The sequence below is a fragment of the Gracilinanus agilis genome, chromosome 4, assembly GCF_016433145.1.
Source record: "Gracilinanus agilis isolate LMUSP501 chromosome 4, AgileGrace, whole genome shotgun sequence".
Lineage (NCBI taxonomy): Eukaryota > Metazoa > Chordata > Mammalia > Didelphimorphia > Didelphidae > Gracilinanus > Gracilinanus agilis.
In genome coordinates, this window is record NC_058133.1 from 160304495 (window position 1) to 160327545 (window position 23051).

Sequence of the window (23051 nt, forward strand, 5' to 3'; positions counted from 1 at the left end):
TTTCCTTGAATCAGGGGGCGGTGTCGCGGGCCTTAGAGATGGGTACCGGCGGGCGGAGCGGACTTCGGGCCGGGAAGGGTAGCGCGGAGGGAGAAGCAACGAACAATGCCCACTCGGCCTCATGCCTCTACCGGTGCATCGAATGTAACCAGGAGGCAACAGAACTGTACAGGGACTACAACCACGGGGTGCTGAAAATAACCATCTGCGTGAGTCCCTGGCTCAGCTGGACAGCGGAGGAGGGTATTGGGGAGGGCGGGGAGTGCGAAGGATTCTTTGGGAGGTTAGGCATGTTGTGAGTGGAGAAGGGCTAGGTGTAGTAACTAGTGGAGAACCTTGTGGCCCTAGGTAAAAGGCAAAGCAAAAGGCACCTTTTGTGTATTCTTGTTTGGCAGGTGGTAGGACTGGGTTTGCAGACCCTTCCACCGCCACCCCAGGCGTAATGAGTCGTGCAGAATCTTCTCTTAGAACTACGTTGTTTATTTTGAAGTGGATAAAAATGCCAGAAGATCTGGCTTAGAATCCTGCTTCTGGCATCCCACTTCACCTCTCCTGCTCCACAGTTTCCCCTTCTGAACGGTGGGAGTGCTAATACCTGTAAGGTACTAAGCTCACTGGGTTATCATGGGGCTCGGATGTGATTATGTATGTATGCCCCAGGAAAATAATTTACCCCCACCTTTAAGTCAATCTCTGCCCTCCAGGAGTTTGTAGTGTAAAGGAGGGATCGTTGACCCCCTCAAATATATATTTGTATATTTGTATGTCTCTATGTATATGAATATGTTTATATCCATGTAGATTTGTGTGTTTGTTTTCCTTTTAAACCTTTAAAGCCTTTACTCTTAGAGGCCTTACCAGAGACAATTAATTTTCAGCTCTCCTTTTATGTCCAAATTTCACCCGATATAGCCTCCATAGTCCATGACCATCTCCCAGTAGAAAGACTAAGATGCTGCTGGAGTTAAATAGGGTGTCCCAAAAGCCATGGTACAGTTTCAAGCTTTACTTAAAAGACTTATTAGAGAAAAAAGCATTTCACTTGTTTCCAATTAAGCTTTACAAAAACTATGGTTACTTTTGGGATAATCTGTATAAACTATCAGTGAAATAGCTTTGTGAAAAAACTATAATGAAGTAGTCTTTGAAATTTGGAGGTTTCTTTTGTGACATTTCTGCCCCCCTTCATCAAGTAGGCATATATACTATGTTGTGCAAAACACTTTGTAGTTCCTGGGAAGACAAGAGATATGCCATTGCTCTCAACGAACTTGATAAGGGTTTTTGTTTGCTTTTTTGTTTATGGTCCAGGCCTGTGATTTCCTTGGTCCTGTCAGCTCCTCTGAAGGAAACTCCCTTCCCTAGGCAGATCCTCAGTTATTCTGTGTCTTAATTAAGTGTTAAAGAATTACCTGGAGCTTTGAGAGGTTAAGTGACTTGCCAAGAGTGTCAGTGAGGCAACTTGAACTGTGATGACTGTTCTGATGGGTTGTAACTCCCAAATTGGCCCCGTTATCCACTGTGCCACCTTATGCTGCAAGTTAGACTGTGATAAGTGTATAGTAGAGTATTAAGGAAGAAGGGTTTCAAGCTAGCTGGGTCAAATAAAAGAAGGTGTCATAGGAGATACCATCTGCTCTGAGTCCATATTTGGACCCACATTTGGTCCCCCAGACAACCTCTCTCTTCCTTTAAGACAGAAAATTGAGGTGAAATTATCCTTTTAAAATTCATATAAGCAGACTTTGAACTCCTAATTTTTGCCATCTGATCTTTTAGAGTAGGATTTGTTTCATTCTTTGTATACTTAACTCCTAGCATAGTGCAGGGCACATAATAGGCACTTAATAAATGTTTGTTGGTCAATTGATAGAAGAAATACTATAGATAAATTGAGTTCCCAACTAAATGAATTTGAACTGGCTTGATTAAACGATTAAAAAAAAAATAGTGAGCACAGGCAAAAAAAGGCTTTTTGTAGAAAGAAAAGACTAGTGCATTTCAATTGTTGCTTACAATTAATTACTAATAATGTTATAATCTGTGGTTATTGACCTTTGGCATTATATTTTGTGACCTGGAAAATCTTTACATCCTTCAAAAACTGTTTTCTGCTAACTTTTTGAGCTCTGCAAAATGCATCTTTGGATTAGTTTATAATGTAATGAGTTATATCACAGTATGTTACAGGTCTAATTTTTAAATAAGGTTATTCTCCCATGAGGGAGAACATATAATGAGCTCACTTTAGCATACTAGTGCAAACTATATAGCAAAAGTTGGATATTTTGGAGATGTTTCACTAACTACTGTCCAATATCTCTCCTTCCTTTCTTGATCAACTAAAACTCCTTGAGAAAGCCACCCTATAATTAGTGCTCCCATTTCCTTCTCCTCTTCTAAACCCTAAGTAATCTGGCTTCTAACCTCATCATTCAACTGAAACAGCTCTCTTTGAAATTACCAATAATCTTTTAATTGCTAAATCTAATAGGCTTTTCTTAATCCTCATTCTTCTTGATTTCTCTGTAGTCTTTAACAATAGCAATCACCCTTATCTCCTACATGTTCTCTCCTCCGGTTTTTGTGATTCTACTCTCTTATTTCTTCTACCATCTGACCATTCTTATCCTGGACTTAAACAAGGTCACAGCCCAAGGATCTTTGTTGGGACTCCTTCTTTAACAAAATTTCTCAAAAGTATGGTTTGGGTGTCCCTAAGACCTTTCAGTGGGCCTGTGAGGTCAAAACTGTTTCCATAATAATATTGAGATATCTCAATTTATAATGTAGTAAATATTGATATATCTATAACTCACAGCTCTTGAGAAAGTTTACATTAATTTTTAAGAACGTGAAAGGCTTCTAAGGCCAAAAAATTTGAGAATGAGATAATATACATACAGCACATTGCGTAGCACTATATATAAATACTGTTATTATTATCTCACTCGGTGATATCATCAGCTCCCATGGATTCAATAATCATCTCAATGCAGGTGATTTCCATATCTACAAAACCAGACTTAGTCTTTCCTGAGCTGATTTCCCCTCACCAACAGCCTCTCAGAATTCTTAAACTAAGTGTCCCATTAGCATCTCAAACTCAGTGTGCTCAAAATAGAATTCATTGTCATCCTTCCTTCATGCTTCACTCTTTTGAACTCTTTTTGACTGTCAAAGGCACTACCATCTCAGTTAAATCTCAGTGTCATCTTCAACTCCACACCTCCTGTCATCCCAAGTCTTGTCATATCTATCATCCTAACATCTGTTCTTTATGTCCCCTTCTCTCAGTGTACACAGTCACCACATGCCACACTTGCCTGGAGTCACAGAGTATTAGTGCTTATTATGTGCCAGGCAAAATATGTGACCATATTTTCGTCTTTCTTTGTTCCCTTATTACTTAGTACAGTGCCTGGCACATAATAAGCACTAATGCTTGTTGACTACCTGCTGACTAATCACTATCCAGTGGAAATGTCATTGCTTAGGAAACACCACTAAGTTACAATTAAACTAGTATATAGTAGACAGCTAGGTGACTCAAGTGGATAGAGAGTCAGGCTTAGCAATGGCAAGCTAGGTTCAAATTTTGCCTTAGATACTTATTAGCTGTGTGACCCTGGACAAGTCATTTAACTCCCTTTGCCTAGCCCTTACCATTCTTCTTCCTTTGAACTAATATTTAGTATCAATTCTAAAATAGAAGGTAAGGGTTTAAAAATAAAAATTGGGTGCAGCTAGTGAATTTTGAGACCCATGTCCAAAGATAGGAAGAGGTGAGTTCAAATGTGGCCTCAGACACTTCCTGACTATGTGACCTTGGGCAAGTCACAACCCTCATTGTCTAGCCCTCACACCATTCTGTCTTGGAACCAATACACAGTGTTGATTTTAAGGAAGAAGATAAAGGTTTTTTAAAAAGATAGTATATAAAGAGTATCTGGGCAGCTAAGATTTACTAAAATTCTGACATGGAAGACTGGAATGCTTTTAGGTATCCTGCTTCTCCCAAAGTCCTTGTTAAAGTAGATTGGGGAGTGGTGGGGGTAGAGGGCAGTCAGTGGAATCCATGCTTTAGAAAGTAGCTATTCTAAATAAAATAGAATCAGAAGCATCCTAATAATCACAGGAAATAAGTGGTACATACGTGCCCCACCCTTTGGCTTCTTTCCCACAATTTACTGACTTTATCTCATTTCATTCCCTGTATATCACCTCTTGCTCATCCAAATCCCCTTTCAGTATATTTATCTTGTTTGGCTTTGTTAAGAAGCCTGGCTGGCTGTTATCCCATCTAGCTTGTCTTTACATGTTTTCCTTATTTCCTCTCCTAGAAGTATGTAGCCTGACTTGTATATTTAGAAGGAAATCTGAAATTCTCATTAGTTTGACTCATAAGGTGAGGTTTGGCTTCTTATCGAGCTAAAGTTTCTAGTTTTAGGTTGATTAGGCCAAGAAAGCTGGAAAGTGGGAAGAGGAGAGTGAACAAAAAAAGGTTTCTCCAAAACATTGTGTTCTGAATGTCAGCATATGTTCTAAAAGCATCATCATGATTGTTTAGGAAATTGAAAAGGGTTTGAGGAGAAAGACAATGAATGTGCTCTTTTGCCCTTAACAGTTTGAAGTAAAGGAAGCCAGATATTTGAACCCTAGTGTGCAAATGATCCCTATACTATAGGAGGTTGCTTAGAAACAATCTGATTAATGCAAACAAGCTAGAAACAATTCTACCAGTCACAGAAATCATTCCTAAATGAGTTTTACATAATTCATATGGTTTTACTTTTCTCCCATATATGTCTTTTTCTGCTTATACTCATGTTTGGAAATAATAGGAAAGAAAGGTAAGAAAAGAATTTAATGAAAATTTAGATAGAGAGGAATGAGAGAATCATAGGTGATTTTTCACTGATTCCAACAACCCAGAAATTTAAAAACAACAACAAAAAAAGCACATTTTACCCAGAGTTATGACATAGGTACCTGTGAATAGAGCATTTCTATTCCTTCATCTCCAGGAACTATCCTTCCTCCTCAGTTTAAAAAGTTAGAATCTCCATTCATAGACTGGAGATATCATTGTCTAAAGATCAACCATTTGATTTATAGTGATCTTTGGTTTTCCTTTGTCATAAAATGAGAGAAAAAAAGGTTATCAGCATAGACTAGGAATATAATTGGCTAAAGATCAGCCATTTGATTTATAGTCATCTTTGGTTTTCCTCTGTCATAAAATGAGAGAAAAAAGGTTATCAGCATTAGCAGCAAGGAGAATAAAGGGCTGTATGTGCTATGCATAGGACCTTGAGTGTCAGATTTCTAGTAGTTCTAGAGTTATCTGGTCATTAAATCATATAATCTTGTAACTAAAAGATAATATCTGAGATTATCTAGTCTAACCTCTTCTTTTTATAGATGAAAAAACTGAGGCCCAGAGATGGTAGGTGACTTACTGTAATACCCCGGGCTAGTTAGTGTCGGAGTCAGAAATAAATAATACCTGACATTTATATAACACTTTAAAAATTTTAAAGAGCTTTTTAGCTATTTCATTTGAGTCTCACAGTTACCATAGTACTACAGGTATTTCCCTTGTTATACAGATGAGGAAACAGGTTTAAAAGGTATAAGTGACTTGCCTATGATTACTAAGCTGGTGATTACAAAGCAAGATTTGAACACTTTTTCCTGACTCTGATTTTATCTACTATGCCATTCTGCTTCTTACTTAGACTGTCCATTCTCCTGATTCCTAGTGTAGTGTTTTATCTATTATATCATGTACCTTTATATCTCTGTTACTACAGAGATAAAAATCAAAGTGATAATTCATCTGCCTTCATTCATTCAGTTCATTCAACTGGGACCTTTAACTTCTTGTTGTTTTTAATTTTTTTCCTCTAGCAAATCAACTTTTTCTTAGATCCTGTTCTGATGCTCTTAGACCTAGTGGGTCAAATATTATTAATCTTACCCCTCAGTTATATAATTTTAATTAAAAATCCATATTTACAATCTGTTCGCAAATTCATCAACTCTTCACCTATCACTAAATCAATCTTTCAAAAGTTTCAGTAGCATTCTATCAGATTTTAAAATTGTTACTTTACTGTATATGGAGTTGTTCATTTTCTATGTAATTTCATTACTGATGAAATGAGCAAAATATAAATTTTTTCAGTAAAGTTGGTCACTTCAATAAATTAGGATTCTCTACAAAACTCCTGCTCCAAATTTTGTCTTCCTTTTATAGCAGTTCCCCCAAATCACTCATTTAGCCCTGGTATCCTGGAGCTTGATTTGGAAAAGCTAAGTTCTCCCTTTTATTAATCAAAATTCCTCAAATCATTCTAGAGCAGCCAAGAATCCCCACCCTGGCCCCACACTCAAAGGCATTCTTCCAAAGTTCCATATTGCTGGAGAGAACAAGACTTTCCCTTCCTCTCTGATAAGCCCATGACTATTGGAACTATACCAGAGACTCCTTTTCCCATCCAACTATAGGTATGAGAATCTCACACAGGTTTGAGATTCAGAAAGCCTTGTCCCTAAATCATATAACAGCTACTTTAAGGTGGGTTCCTTGTAGCCTTCAGAAAACACTTTGTTGATGAAACCATAGGTTATAATATTTTCACTTTATTTGCTATAAAAATAATGACTTGATAAAGGCTTTATTTCAGTCTCCTACCTAATTCTTCAGTATTTCAGACTCTCTACAAAGATAAAATCCATCCAGTCCTCCTCAACTTGTTTGTACACCCAACTCCTTCCTCTAGTCCAGCTGAAATTGCATAGAATAACAAACTCATTTGTTATCTCTCATTCTCATACAAAAGTGGCCCACCTTTTACTATCATATACTGCTTGTCTTGTGAAATTCTACATTGATAAAGTGCTGAAATCTTCATATTTTCCATTGCCCTTTTGGTGATCTGCAGTTTAGTACTTCAAAGACTAGTATTCTTTAACTCATAGCTATACAATATCACCAGAAGAATATCAGTGTTAAAATGATTGATAGTTATTTCAAGAAGGAATTTGAGGTTATTAACATTATAGCAAAATTTCCCAAAGAAAATCCTGCTCACTCTCTTTCATGTGTAATTCTAGATCCAGTTTATTTTCCACTGCATGTCTAAGATATGCATACTGATGGATCAGTTCTGTGAATTTGTCCAACTGCCAGTAGATCTGGATAATAGCTCATCTTCATTCCTTTGGCTTTTCCTATGTGGATGGATAGTAGCTTCAAGCTTTGAGTAATTATGACTCTCATTTAGGAACCTCTGAAATGTTCTAGGACTTGATGCATTCAGGACATCATCCACAAACAGCAAATGAAAGACTTTAGAATCTATAGGAGTCCCTCTTAAACACTGACCCTGCTCTGTTACTCCTACAGGACAGCAGCAAATAAACATATGTCTCTGTTTATGCCTGACTTGATAATAATGAGAGGGTTGTCCCCAAAAAGTTATCTTGTTAGCTCTGTCAAGAAATCTTATATAATTTTACAATATGCATAGGAGAACAGGAAATCTTTAAGGCAGATTTTTTTTTACTCTCCCAAATCAAGCATTTCCAAAATACCAACAAAAAGTTCAATGTAATTTTGTCTCTACATTTTTCAATCGATTGCATAATGATAAAACTGTAGTGGGCTGGAGAAGACCATCTTTTCTCTTCTCTCTCTTCACTCAGTCTTTGTGACCTCAGCAGCTTCCATGAATTCAATTATATTCTGTATGGAGAAGACTCCCAGATCTTTAGAATCGGCCCTAAACCCTCCTGAGTCACAGTTCTACATCATCAGTGACCTGTTGGACATTTTAAACTAGTTATTCTCACAGGCCCTTCAAACCCTCAAACAACTCATCATCTTTCCATTAAAACCCACTCCTTTCCCAAGCTTTTCTGTTTCTGTTGAGGGCACTACCATCATTCCAGTCACCACAACTTCTCACTTTCTCTCATTCTGCATATCCAGTCAGTTGCCAAATCATGTCAGATTTTCCTCATCAACTTCTCTCATTTCCATCTTCTTCTCTTTGCTCACATTAATTCAGGCCCTCATCAATTCTTACTTGAATAATTATTGCAGTAGCCTTTTAATGTGTGCTGTGCCTTAGGTCCCTCTGCTCTCCAATTCATTGTCTCCATTAGCTGCTCAAGCAATAGTCCTAAATCCCAAGGCTAACAACATTACTCTCTTCTGAAATTCCATGATTCCTCTGACCCTGAGGATCACATAGAAACCCCTCTGTTTGGCAGTTAAAGCCCGGTTTTCCAGGTTTATCAGACATTACTCCCTTTCTTAAACTATGTGGTCTAATTTTGCTGACCTAACACTCACCTCTATGCCTTTATATAATTTTTGTCCCCCACCCCACCCCCAGGCTAGGAATTCCTTTCTGTTTACTCTCCATAGAATCCCAATTTTCTTCCAAAGCTCAACTCAGATGTCATTTTCTACCCCAAAACTTTTCTTGATTCCCTCTGGCTATTAGTGCTCTCCTCCCACCAATAATTATCTTGAATTTATTTTGTATATACATAAGTTTATATAAGCTATCCTTTTTGTTAGAGTATAAGCTTTTGGGGGCAGCTAGTTGGCACAGTGTATAAAACACTGGACCCTGGAATTAGGAAAACCTGTTTCAAATACAACCTCAGACTAGCTGTGTGACCCTGGGCAAGTCATTTAATCCTGTTTGTCTCCATTTCCTCATCTATAAAATGAGCTAGAGAAACAAATGGCAAACAATGCCAGTGTCTTTGCCAAGAAAATCCCGAATAGGGTCACAGTCAGATATGACTCAACAACAACAAAATTTTAAGGGCAGGGACCATTTGACTTTTGTCTCTGTAGTCCCAGTAACTTCCACAATGCCTGACACATATTAAGTGCATTAATAGATGCTTATTTATTATTTCTCTTATCTTCCTTAGGGATACCCTTCATGTTTATATAAATTATTCATATAAAATTTTTGTAAAGAAGGTAACATATAGACTAGGGATTATTAATATTCTCTCAGTCACCTTTTTATTTTTTAATAATAAGACTCATGATTTCCAAACAAAACAACTTTTGGTATCCTTTCTTTCATATATCTTAAGAATCCAGACATTAACTCCCTTAAAATTGTGTTACCTCTAGCTCATCCAATTCTCTGTATACTTGATAAAGTTACACTTTTTTCCCTTATTTGTTTTCTTCAGTCCCATCCTACTTCCTCATGCTGATGGAGAAAAGAGTTTTTGTCATAGAAACCTCAACAGATCTTTTCTCCTTTTTTGTCTTTTTACTGTCATCCTTTCAGTTCCATTTTTAAAACATCCCAAGAATGGCATGACTTAGTTATGTCTGTCCCTAAACAGCCTGTGGACTTATTATACCTCAGTTATTTCTTACTTTATAAAGTATTGCTCCTCAGTCTCCTGTCATGTTCCTCTGTAATAATCTACAAATGCTCTGTGCTATCTTTCTTCTTGGCAAGAATGGCAGAATCATTTGATCTTAGTATTGAAATGACCTAAAGGAACATCTATACCAGGTATATGTGAACTAGAATCCTCTCTTCAACATACCTGAAAAGTGGTTATTCAGTTTTTATTTGAAGGCCTCCACCTCCTGAGTAGTCCATTGGATACTTCTGGGTAGCTGTAATTATTAGGAATATATTTCTTGCATCATATCTTAATTTGACTCTTTGAAGCTTTTACTCATTGCTTGTAGTTCTGCCTTGAAAGAATAAACAAGTGTAATCCTTCTTCCAAAGGACAACCCTTTAGATACTTGGTCTCCTACCTCAGTGTCTTTACTTATCCAAATTATATTTCCCCAGCCCCTTCAACCAGTCCTCATATAGCATGAACCTGAGACCCTTCACCGTCATGGTTATTCTTTTCTGGATACTTACCCATTTACAAGTGCCCTTCCTAAAATGTGACTCCCAGGTCTAACACACAATCTTCCTAATGCAGTCTGACTAATGCAGTGGACAACACAACTACTTAATGTCCTGTGCTTCTCTTAATGAAGCATAAATTTAAATGGCTGAGACAGTTCCTAGATTATTTTGGTCTCCTCATTATGGCAATTGATATATTTTAGTTAAACTCCTTTAGAAAGTAATGAGAGTCTGTGGTTCAGTCTGTTCTTTTATTCATTTCCCATTTATCAGCCCACTACTTGTCTCATTTGAACAGGTTGAACTTACCTTATGTGAAAACTACGTCCTTTAATTTGGTACTAATATTGTTCTTTCTTCCACTGAACCAGTGGGTGTACTTGTAAATAGACAGCTGATTCTCACATTATTGAACAATCTGTGCTTATCTGTTAAAATGCAATATATTTCTTAGTGTTCACATCTACCTCCCAACTCTCTCCTTAAAGAAAGTACGTACTCATGATATATTAGTGAATCTTATGTACACTATGCAAACCTTTAGCCTCTCTTCACTTCTTACTCCTGCATCATGTTTTCTAAAACATTTTTTTTGCCATCTTCCCCCAAATCCATCATAGCATTGAAGCCACTGGGTATTACAGTATATGTTGAATAAAACAGAGAACCTTTTTGGTAAGATTTCTTAATTTCTTTGTCCTCTACCACATTTGACTTCAATGGTGGTCTTTTTTTAATGCTAAGAACATTGTAACATACAATGACCAGGTATCCCATGTACCCTTGGAAAGGATGTTTTTTTGGTTGCATTTGGAATCATGATAAGTCAGTTCCATAAACTGTTTGCTTTTACATGGAGAATTCATGAGCCATCACTCCATCTAGGTACCACTAACTCCCTTTGGTCTTCTGGATTCATTTATGGCAAGAATTTTTAAATTAGGGGGCAGCTGGGTAGCTCAGTGGATTGAGAGCCAAGCCTAGAGATGGGAGGTTCTAGGTTCAAATCTGACCTCAGACACTTCCCAACTGTGTGACCCTGGGCAAGTCACTTGACCCCCATTGCCTACCCTTGCCACTCTTCTGCCTTGGAGCCAATACACAGTATTGACTCCAAGATGGAAGGTAGGGGTTTAAAAAAAAAAAGAAAGAAAGAAAAAAAAAAGAAAGAAGAAAAAAGAATGTTTAAATTATTCCATTTCTCTAGTAATACAAAGACACAATAACTACAGCGAGGTAGCATAGAGGGCAGAGTGCTAGATTTGGAATCAGAAAGGCTTGAATTCCAGTCCTACTTTAGATACTTAGCTATGTGGTCATGGACAAGTCACTTAACCCCCCCCCCCTTGGCCTCAATTTCCTCATCTCTATAACGAGGATAATAATAACCCATACCTCCCAAGTTTATTCTGAGGATCAAATGTGAAAATAGCTGTAAAGTACTTAGCATAAGGCACATAATAGGCATTATATCAATGCTAGCTGCTAATATTGTCAGACGAGATGAATATATAGTGCTTTGCAAATTTTAAAGCACTATATGCATGCTAGCTTTTAATGGGACAAGGATTTCAGCTTTGGAGGGGCAACAACTAAATTAATGTAATTGATTCCTGCCACCTTCTCCCTTTCTACCTACTCTTCCACCATTGCTAACAAAGTAGATCTTGTTGATAATATGGAGTTGAATTTGATTACACAAAGGCTTTGTGTCAGCAAAGCTCAAACTCTTGTCAGGTTTACCAGGATGAGAAGAATTTAAGAACAGTCTTAATAATGTCTGATTTCAGAGGATTTGCCTAAGGACAGAGAAAGTCATTCTTGGTACACCAGATACTTGACAAGTAGTTCTTTACTCTGGCTGCTCATGAAACTATGCCTGATGTCAGCCTTTAGTATGGCTCTTTGAATTTGAGGCTAAAATATTATTTCTAGCCTGGAAGACTATGTAATTTAGAAAAAATTTTGTGATTACATATATTTAATTAAAATGAGGGACTTATTAGTGAAAATGTCAATAAAACCTTATTTTCCAGTACCAGAATAGTACACATATTTTTAAATCTTTAAGATTTCATTTTGTGATTTACTTGTTCTGACATAATCTTATCTTGAAACATTTCAGAAGTCTTGCCAGAAGCCTGTGGACAAGTACATCGAGTATGATCCTGTTATCATCCTGATCAATGCCATTTTATGTAAAGCACAGGCCTATAGGCATATTCTTTTCAATACTAAGATAAATGTAAGTTGTACATTTTTCTCATTTTTTTTTCTTCATTTGAAAACTGTTTCAAATATATAGGAAACTTAAATGAATGCAATACTTACCCTGTACAGATTTCACTTATCTTTACCTGGTTGCTTTTAAATGTATGTGATTATAGAAAAATACCTTTTATTCTTGAAAGTCTTCACAAAGGTTTTTCTGAGGTCCATTAATTTATTGATTTCAAATCTGTTTAACAATTTAGATCAGCAAATACTGCCAAAGTAGTAAAGCAGTCACAGAGTTGTTTGGTCACTATTAGAAAATCTTTGTGGTTTAAAATGACGAGAGAAAAGTCCATGCTTTATGGGCTATCTGACTGCATCTCCTCTACAAGCTGAGGCTTGATCCTTTCTTCCTGTGGAAATCTTTAAGGTTGGAAAGATTTATAGACAAGGCACATATAAGGTACATATTAAATGATCAGCCCAATTTCCTGATTTCTCTATTTTTACAGTAGTTTTATACTTTGGAATTTTCCATTGATTTGTCATTTGTAATTTGTCTCTCTCACTTTATAACACACAAGCTCTAGATTATAACTAGAACTAATTTTATTAGAAATTTTACAATCAGTACAAATGGCTCATGTAAGATACCAAGTAAAGTTTACATTGCTCTTGTTTTCTTACTTCTCTTCCCACCAGTACACATATCACAATTTCACGCTTTCTACTCTATGAAAGGAACTGAAAAAGCATTTGCAAATCACGTAATTGATTAGTGAAATGGTTTAAGGATGAATGCAAATAGGTTCTTAATTTGACAGTTCCGAGTTTAAACCACTATTAAGTTGGAACTTCCTTAGCAAAAATAAATATTTTGTGGTATTTTTGTCTTAATGTTAAGTACGTTTGGGCTGTTTCTTTACCTGACTTAAGTGCCAGGTGTTTTTGGTTATCAGATCCATGGGAAGCTCTGCATATTTTGTTTGCTTTGTGAAGCATATCTGAGGTGGTTGCATCTGCAAGATTCAAGCCAGCACACTGACCCTGATGACATAATAAGATATGCCAAAGAATGGGATTTCTATAGAATGTTTACAATAGCTTCTTTAGGTAAGAAGTCATCCTTTATATTCCTAACAAAGTATTAACCTTCATTAAAACCTCAGAGAGACTTGATCAATTAAATTCAATAGTGTCTACTCTGTTCACTGTGCTAGACACTTAAGGATTCAAAAACAAAACTATCTCTGCCCTCAAGGAGTTTACATTCTTTTGTGGAGTATATAATCTATATACTAAGTAAGTAAATATAAGAGTGTAAGGAGGACAAGAATGCTAGAAACAAGGGAACTTTTCATGAGAAACAGTACCTTCACCGACCCTTAAAGGAAGCTAAGGATTCCAAGGGGCAAAGGTGAGAAAGAGACGCATGCTAGGCATGACAAACAGACAGGGCAAAGATACAGAGATGAGAGATGGGCTGTTGAGTTCATAATGAAGTGGTCAGATGAACTGGAATGGAGAGGTCAAGACTAAGTTCTGAAACATGAATCATGTAACCATGGAAAAATATTTTTTAATTAATTAATTAATTTAAAAAATTAAGTTTTGACATCTGCCAGTGACCTGCTTTCTGACTTTGACAAAAGCAGCCTTTTCTTGCAAAATGGGAAAAATCATCCTCAATCAAATCAAAAGGCTTTTAGAAAATGTTTTGAAGTACCATAATACATTTGTCATTATTATAATAATATATCTCATTAATTCAGTCTATCTTATTAATTTGGCAACCAGTTATCCAACTCAAAAGAATTGGATAAACTAAACAGGTTTGCAATACATGTAAATATATGTTTATCACATATGCCCTACTTCTGTAAATATTCACTTTGGCCAGTGGGAGTATTCTTCCCAGGCATTCTTCTCTCTGAGTGCTATTGTCTCAATAAATGACATTTATGTAGCACTTATTTTTAAGATGTGCAAAGCTTTTCACATTATTTCATTTGAACCCTATAAAGGAGGTTTTGCAGGTGATATTATCTCTGTTTTGCAAATGAGAAAACAAACTTGTAGAGGTGAAATAACTTTCTCACAGTCACAAACTTAGTTAATGCCAGGTATAGGATTTGAACCGAGTATTCCTTATTCCAAGTTCAGAACAATATCACCATAACAAAAAGGGATGTTCCACCAGCCAGGCCTGACTTTGTGTTGACAGATGGATAAAGCATAATATTTAAAAGGATCATTTGGGCATTTCTTCCATCTTTAGAAGTTAGATTAAAAACTCAGCTCTATAGTGGCCTAGGAAAACTATTTGACCAGTAATCAGTAGCCTTTATGACCTTTGGCCTTGAATCCTGACCAGTCCAAAGCAAAATGCACCTTCAGCACCCAGCATTCTAAATGTTCTATTCTAAATTCTAAAAATTCTAAACAGGGATACAGGAATCCCAGCTGAGAACTGACTGAGAAACCATCACTCCAGATACAAGAGGCTCCATCTTCTTTCATGCCACATGAGTAAATGTGTGTGTAAAAATGTTCTTATAGGGTGCAGCTGGGTGGCTCAGTGGATTGAGAGCCAGGCCTAGAGACAGGAGGTCCTGAGTTCAAATCTAGCCTCAGACACTTCCTAGCTGTGTGACCCTGGGCAAGTCACTTAACCCCCATTGCCTAGCCGTTACCATTCTTCTGCCTTAGAACCAATATGCAGTATTGATTCTAAGACAGAAGGTAAGGGTTTAAAACTAAATAAATAAATAAATGGATATTCTTATAAATAGAGATAACCTATATCTTTTTTTGAGTTCCTAATAAATGCTTTGGAGATTTGAAGAAAAATCAGTTTCTCTTAATGAGACCTAAATATGTGTTAACGAACTAATATTATCCAGGTCCCTCATTTACTGAGTATAGCTGATAGTGTTAATAAGAATAAGAGCTAACATTTATATAGTGCTTCAAGGTCTGCATAGCATTTTACATTATCTCATTTTATTCTTGAAACCCTGTGAGGCAGATGATATCACTAGTCTTATTGTATAGACAAAACTTAAAACAGCGTATCAGTGACTGATGTCCTCTCTTCTGCTTTACTTGAGGACAACTATCATAATTTTAAACCACCTCATGATAGTTACTAGTGGCAAACATCCTAACTCAGTATTTCTTTTTCTCAAGTATCAATAGCTAAGCAAGGTAAACTAAACTAGTTCTAGAATGGGAAACTTTTAAACCCTTGTGGGATCACTTATTCTGTATTATTCATATTGGAAGTTAAATTCAGTACGTAACATTTTCCAGTTATTAAATTGTTTAATGTGTAATCACATTCTAAACTGAACTCAGACACTTAATAGCTGTTTGATCCTGGGCAACAGCCTGTTTGCCTCAGTTTCCTCACTTGTCAGATGAGCTAGAGAAGGAAATGCAAATCATTCCAATGTCATTGCCAAGAAAACTCTACATGGAATCACAAACAGTCAGATCTGACTGAAATGATTCAGCAACAAAAAAAATGGCATTTTTCACAATTAGGTCATAATCTTCTAGAGGCCAAGAGTAATTCCTTATCCTGCTTTTATATCCCCATAGTACTTAGCACAGTGCCATGCACTTAGTATAAAACTAGGTTCAGTAATAGAATTTAGGAATAATGTTTTCCATCTAATTCAAGAAAAAGTACAATACCAGCCAACATTGGATGCTTCTTAATAAGAATTAATTAATAATGACATGGGGACTAATCTATACTTTTATTCCAAAAGAAACTTATTATTATCCCCTTCAGTCTTTAAATAATGAGAAAGTCAATTATAAATTTATAATTTTATATTTTAATTATATATATATTTTAGTTTAATTAAAAGTTATGATTATAAATTTCAAATACCGTGTTTTCTTTCTTTAATACCGTTTGTACATATCATTGAAATGGCCTAATCAATATAGCTGAAATATCAGTTCACAGATAAAAAAAATGTTGGAGGCCATTACTTTTTTTAAAAAAGGGAAACTCAAAGCTTTTCATTCCTATTAGAACCACTTTAGACCGGTATTTTTGCCTTATTGCCAAGGAATTCAAAGTAGAACATTAATATTATGTTTTATATTTCTTATAAAGGATCATAGATTTATACAATTTTAGAGTTGAAAGAGCTCCTAGGATCCCTCTAGTCCCAACCATTTCTGTTTATTGGTGAGAAAACTAAGGTACAAATAAAACATGATAAACCCCAGACCAAATGGCTGGTTAGTGTTAGACCTAGCACAAGAACTCAGGTTACCTGATCTACATTCTTATTTGCTTTTCCTTTACAGGATAGAAAAACAACCATATTTTATATACTTTATAAATAAGGACACTGGAGGCTCAAATTTTGCCTAATTAATAAGTGTATCTTAAACCAACTTCCCATTTTTATTTTAATTTTCTTCAATTAATAAGCATTTTAAAATTAATATATTCTATCACTCCATTCCCATTGAGAAATAAACAAATGAATGAAGCCCTCACTTCTAAGCTGTAAGTCTGGTAAAACAATTTTCCATATAAGCCATGTCTAAAAATGTGTGCTAGAGTCAGTTTTCAAACCTTGAGTCACATAAGAGTTCAAAGACCCTAGACATCATCTCATCCAAGAATACCTTCAGGTAGCATTCTTTGCAGATAGTCATCTAGTCTCTTTCATTGGAATTATTTATACCAGAGATTTCATAATGAAAGGGCCCTATTACATATTATAATGTTTCCTTGAACTCCAAGAAATAAAATCTAAGTAGAATGGTATTAAAAAAGTATAAGAACTTTTTCAAGTTTAATAAAGTTTTGGGGGAAAATTTTTAAATCATCTGTTAGCATATGTAATCAGATTCCATCCATTTATTGTCTTTAGAATGAATCCTCTAGTTCTGAATTCAAACCTCTTATCTCCTATTTCTTCCTTTTTTTAAGATTCACATCAAAAATTGGCAGGCTTTTGTAGATTATCTATAAATGCTGAAGAAATAAGAACTGAAAAATCTAAGAAAGAAAAAACTTCAAGTACTCATTGAATCCAGCTGTCTAGTTGAATTCTCTCACTACTATAAGTAGGGAAAAACATAAATCAAGTTGAATTAAATTGTGTTTCAAAAATCACATTAGCAGAGTTTGACAAATAGAAACGTCAGGTCCAGAAAGAAAATAAAAGTTGGATTCTGCTAAAATATTTTTCATGAAGTCTTCTAATAAGTTGCATTTTGGAATTAGTGTTTATTTTTAGGTGGGATATGGTTTTGATGTGATGAGTCATACTTTTCCATTTTCATTTCCTTCATAGAACAAATGGCTTTCTTTATTGGAATTTTTACTGGCTTGTGGCTGATCCAGCCTGCAACACTGAGAAGAAAGTCCAATTTCATTTTGCTTCTGAAAGCACTACTTTTGTCCAGCTATGGGAAACTCCTACTGATTCCGGCCGTCATTTGGGAACACGACTACACTCCTCTCTGCCTCAAACTCATAAAAGTATTTGTCCTCACATCAAATTCTCAAGCAATCAGAGGTAGACTTATTTTCCAATTCTTGTTTCTCAATTTCTGTTGTCTACCTGGCATAGAAATAATTTAATCTCATATATCTAGGGCACTTAGCTTTAAGATCATAATGAATGCTAGGGTCCTTCGTAGAATAATACCCCCAACATACATTTGCATAATCCTCATACAGTTTTCAAAGCACTTTTACGTATCTGCATGAACAGTATAATAATGTTGTTAGCTAATCTAGGTAAGGCAAGTGGTATTACCCTCATTTTACTAATGAAGAAACAAAGACTCAGAAACATTGAATGAGTGGCCCTTGGCAACATGTGGTAAGTGGAGAAGTTAGACAAGACCCCAGGTATTTTGATTCCCAAAAAGTTAAATAGGTTTGTATTTCTTGATTTTTTTGTTGTTATTGTTATACAAACCCACATCAAGTAGATGAAATCAAAAGTTATTCTTTTAGGAAGTGCTCATAACCTGGGACCCTGTTTATATGATAAACCTTCATAACATTTCTGTTACCTTTAGTACTACTTTTGTTACTTTTCACCTTTATATTATTTCTAACATTAACATCTCCTTACTGGTTTCCCCTTTTATTTGGGGTTTCCTGCTAATTTGGTTCTAGTTATGGGAGGTCAAAAAGACAATATTGTCACTAGAAGCAGATTTTGGGCTCCTTCAACCTTGTGATACTAGTGACATTAAAAAAAATATTCAAAAGTATAAGAAGAAAACAGAAGTAGTAAATGGGGTCTAATGCAGGTGCCAAGGGCAAATACCTTTTTTTTTTTTTCAAATACATTGGGGGGTGGGGGATGGGGGGGAACAAGGAATAACTAGGGGGTTCAGTGGATAGAGAGCCAGGCCTGGAGTCAGAAGGACCTGGGTTCAAATCTGGCCTTAGATACTTCCTAACCATGTTACCCTGGGGACAAGTCACTTAACCCCAGTTGTCTAGCCCTAACCATTCTTCTGCCTTAGAATCAATATTAGTATCCCCTTTGAAGCCTACAAAGTATTTGTAAATAATTTAAATAACCCCAATTTATTAACTTTGTAAGCACACTAAGTGCTTTTCTTTTCTTTTGCAGTGACCCTGAACATCGATCGAAAACATTCATTGTTGGCCATCCTGAGTGGATTAGTATTAGAAAGCAGTGCGGTCTGCTCTTTCCAGAAGATGGGATGGGATGTAGAAAGTGATTGTTCCTTCTATAAAACTTAAGATTTATCTTGAAGATAACAAAAGCCCCTCTGATGCTAACTTTTAGGAAACTGCCTTAGATGTGGACATGAATTCTTTTTTTATGAAAAATTGACCAGATAAAGGAACATTACTTGCAAAGTAATTGGAGAGACAGTGCCACTTTTCCTGGAACACTGGTTGTATTTTGATATTTAATTAAATGGTTGTTTCTTTGTGCCTAAGACTTTGTTCCTGATTCTGCTTTGTCCTCCATGTCAATCTCCTGCCCTGGATCATTCACCTGTGGTTTCTTTTCTCTTCTTTTGGGGCCATACAGCATTTCTGGGAAAAGTTACAGAAACATCCTGATTAAACCCAGGATATATTCATGCTTTGTAGGCTTAACTGAGCCCTCACTACTGCATAATTGTCCTTTTTTTTTTTTTTTGACAGTTGTTCCAAAACATCTTTCCTGCTCAAACTGCCAATTCTATCTCCTCTCCTTACCCACATCAGAAGAACTTGCCTTCCACTTTTTTTTTTTTTAAACCCTTGTACTTCGGTGTATTGTCTCATAGGTGGAAGATTGGTAAGGGTGGGCAATGGGGGTCAAGTGACTTGCCCAGGGTCACACAGCTGGGAAGTGGCTGAGGCCGGGTTTGAACCTAGGACCTCCTGTCTCTAGACCTGACTCTCACTCCACTGAGCTACCCAGCTGCCCCCCTTCCACTTTTTATTGAGGAGATGCAAAACATGAATTCCTACAATTACAGATTCATAGACTCATCTGTAGGGAACTTCATAGATCTGCTAGTCTAACCTGTACCTAAGCAGGATTCCTCTTCCTACAATATTCCTGAAGAAAAAGCATCTAGTCTCTACTTCAAGGTCACCAGCGAATGCACTACATGGGATGGATGGATGGATGGATGGATGGATGGATGGATGGGGCTGAAGCTGAGATCAGCTTCTTCCTCCTTCCCTATATCCTTTTCCCAATCATTCCCAAACGTGCTCTCACACTTCTGCCTTTCTAGAGTCTCCTTCTTTCCTTCTGTCTCTCAAACCTATCCTCTCTTAATATTAAAGTTCTCTAAAGACTGTAATAAATAATTATAAATTAAGACAGTCTTACTATTTAATAAATAATTATAAATTAATACAAACAGTAAAAAATAGACCAGAAAAAAAAAGGTCGACCAGCACCTTTCCTTCCCTGCTGAGAGCCAGACCTGTGTATACCTTCTCGCTCTGGATTCCTAGGGGAAAAGCCCCCATTTCCTGCAATACTCCAATTTATGCTTTTCATGACATCCTTTTCCAAAGCTCCTCCAAATGGAGGAGTCTAACCTCACTCTGGGTAAGAGGTGGGTCTTCCAAATGCCAGGAATCAGGAGAGCTTTAAATAGCTGTATAATGTGCATATCTACCTTCCTCTACCCCACTATCTTTTTATTTTTTATTTTTAAATTAAAAATTTTTTATTCAAAGATAATTGTCCAAAATTATAAGATCAAAATTGTCTGTCTCCCTCCCTGTTGCAGAGTTGGTAAATAATTTGATCTGGATTATATGTGTATTATCAGGCAAAATATACTTTCATTGTTGTGACAGAATAAAGCCAAAACCCGAAAATAAAACCATAAATAAATTAATGTGGAAGATATTTTGCTTTGATCTGCATCTGACTCCAACAGTTCTTTCTCTGGAGGTGGATAGCATTCTTTGTCATAACTCCCTCAGAATTGTCCTGGATCATTGTATTGCTGAAAGTAGCTAAGTCTTTCACAGCTGATCATCATAAAATATTGCTTTTATTGTGTAATTTTCTAGTTCTGCTTAATTCGCTCTGCATCAGTTCATGTAGGTCTTTCCACCTTTTTCTGAAATCATCCTGTTCATCATTTCACATAGCACAATAATATTCCATCACCATCATATGCCACAATTTGTTCAGCCATTCTCCAATTGATGGACATCCTCTCAATTCCCAACTCTTTGCCACTTTAAAAAGAACTGCTATAAATATTTTTTTATAAGTAGGTCCTTAATCTTTTTTTCTTATCTCTTTGGTATACAAATCCAGTGGTGGTATTACAGAATTAAAGGGTATGCACAATTTTATAACCCTTTGAGCATAGTTCCAAATTGCCCTCCAGAATGGTTGGATCAGTTCACAACTCCACCAACAATACACTAGTGTCCCAATTTTGCCACATCCCCTCCAGCAATGGCCAATCTGATAGGTGTGAGGTGGTACCCCAGAGTTGTTTTGATTTGCATTTGTCTAATTAAGAGTGATGTAGAACACTTTTTCATATGATTATTAACAGGTTTAATTTCTTCATCTGAAAATTGCTTATTCATATCTTTGACCATTTGTCAATTGGGGAATGACTTGTATTTTTATAAAGTGACAGTTCTCTATATATCTGAGAAATTAGACCCTTATAAGAGAAATTTTTAATAAAATTTTTCACAGTTATTTCCCTTCTAATCTTGATTATATTGGTTTTGCACAAAAGCTTTTTAATTTATATAATCAAATTATTCATTTACCTCTTATAATATTCTCTATCTCTTTTTTGGTCATAAATTCTTCCCTTCTCCATAGATCTGCCTGATAAACTATTCAGTGTTACCCTAATTTATTTATGGTATTACTTTATATCTAGATCTTAAGCCCATTTTAACCTTATCTTGTCTACCCCACTATCTTAAGAGGCTTATTTACAGATAATGGATGTCTCCATTCTTATTCAACCAGAGGGTTGGGGAGATAGTGGGAAGAGCAAAGTTGTAGTTCTTTCTTAAGATGAAACCTTTTTCCCTTTAAAATCCAAAGGTTGTCTTGGGGTGCAAAAGAAAGGGGTTCAGGCTACTAGTAAATTTCCACACCATCCCACCTCTCCCTCAGAGATATAAATTATAATTCATTCTGACATTTTCATCATTCTCTCCATTGCCACTGAATTAGAACGCCACTACCCTCAGAATAAACAGTTCTTCCCTATCTTAAGAGAAACTTGTCCCTGCCACCCTTCTGTTTACTTTGTATCTTGTCTTCCTTTCACTAAGACTCCTATGTGCCACAAGTATATATTACCTGCTGCTTCTACTTAGCCATCACTTACCTGTTCTACTCCACCCCCAAATCTGGCTTCTGCTCCACCACTTTATTGAGAGTGCCCTCTTGTAAGCCATTAACAACCAAATTAGTTTCTAAATTCAGTGTTATTTTGTCTATCTTAATTCTTTAATTCTCTGCAGCTTTTAACATTTGTCCAACTTTCTGAAGTGTTCTAATTATTGTCTTCCTCTCTGTTTACTGCCTACGTCCTTCTAATATTTCCCAAATATAGATATCCCTCCCCCCCACCCAAGTTTTTGTCCTCAACCCTGGGTCCTTTTTCTTCTTTCTGTTATGCAGAGAATTCACAAATCTAGCCCCAAGCTCTCCTTTAGGTTCCATTTTTGTATCTGTCAAAGATTTTTCATTTGTATGGCCACTCATCACCACCACCTCCGAGGTGTCTGCAGAATTCATCATCTTTCCCATCCCTTCCCCAAAACACCTTTTCTAAAGGAGGACCCATTTTTGTCTCTCTTTTCCTATCAACAGCAAGAACATTCTTCCAGTCAGGCACAGAACCTCAGCTTTCTTAGATTTCACCCGCTTTGCTCCTCACATGCCATCCTTTACCATTCCTTATCACATCTTCCCTTTGCAATTTGTCTTAGAATGGCTCATTTCTTTCAGTTCTCACTACCAGCAGATCCTTAATTATCATGTAATTTTCACACCTAGACTATTTTAATAGGCTGCCAACTGAAGAGATCCTTGCCTAAGGGTCTCTTCCCTGCAATCCAGCTTGTACATTGCTAGCAAATTAATTCTTCCTGAAGTGCTGCCTCTATCCCTTGGCTCTCCTGCTCCAAATCCTTCAGTGTTTCCCCATTACTTGTGGAATAAATTCCTAAATTTTTCCTGAGAGACTACTTTTGATTTTCCCTCAGCATAAAGGATCGTTGTTTCCAGTGTGCCCAAGTTTACTGTTCTAATTTTCTCTCCCTATTTCTCAGCTAACACCTGCCATTTCCATTCTTCCCATCGGCGTTCTCTCCCTTCTTGTCCGCCTAATTAAATCTCAACCTTCAAGACCAAGTTCAAATCTTTGCTGCTT

The 23051-nt window shown here is 36.4% G+C and overlaps 1 protein-coding gene across 1 annotated transcript; it reads left to right on the plus strand.

Moving 5' to 3' along the window:
- The first annotated feature begins 23 nt into the window (after nt 1-23).
- Nucleotides 24-19109, plus strand: ARV1 (ARV1 homolog, fatty acid homeostasis modulator). Its single transcript, XM_044673311.1, has 5 exons — nt 24-209; nt 12052-12171; nt 13100-13253; nt 17471-17695; nt 18773-19109. Exons 1-5 carry the CDS (start codon nt 39-41, stop codon nt 18904-18906), a joined length of 804 nt encoding a protein of 267 aa, XP_044529246.1. The 5' UTR covers nt 24-38; the 3' UTR covers nt 18907-19109.
- The last annotated feature ends 3942 nt before the right edge of the window (nt 19110-23051 follow it).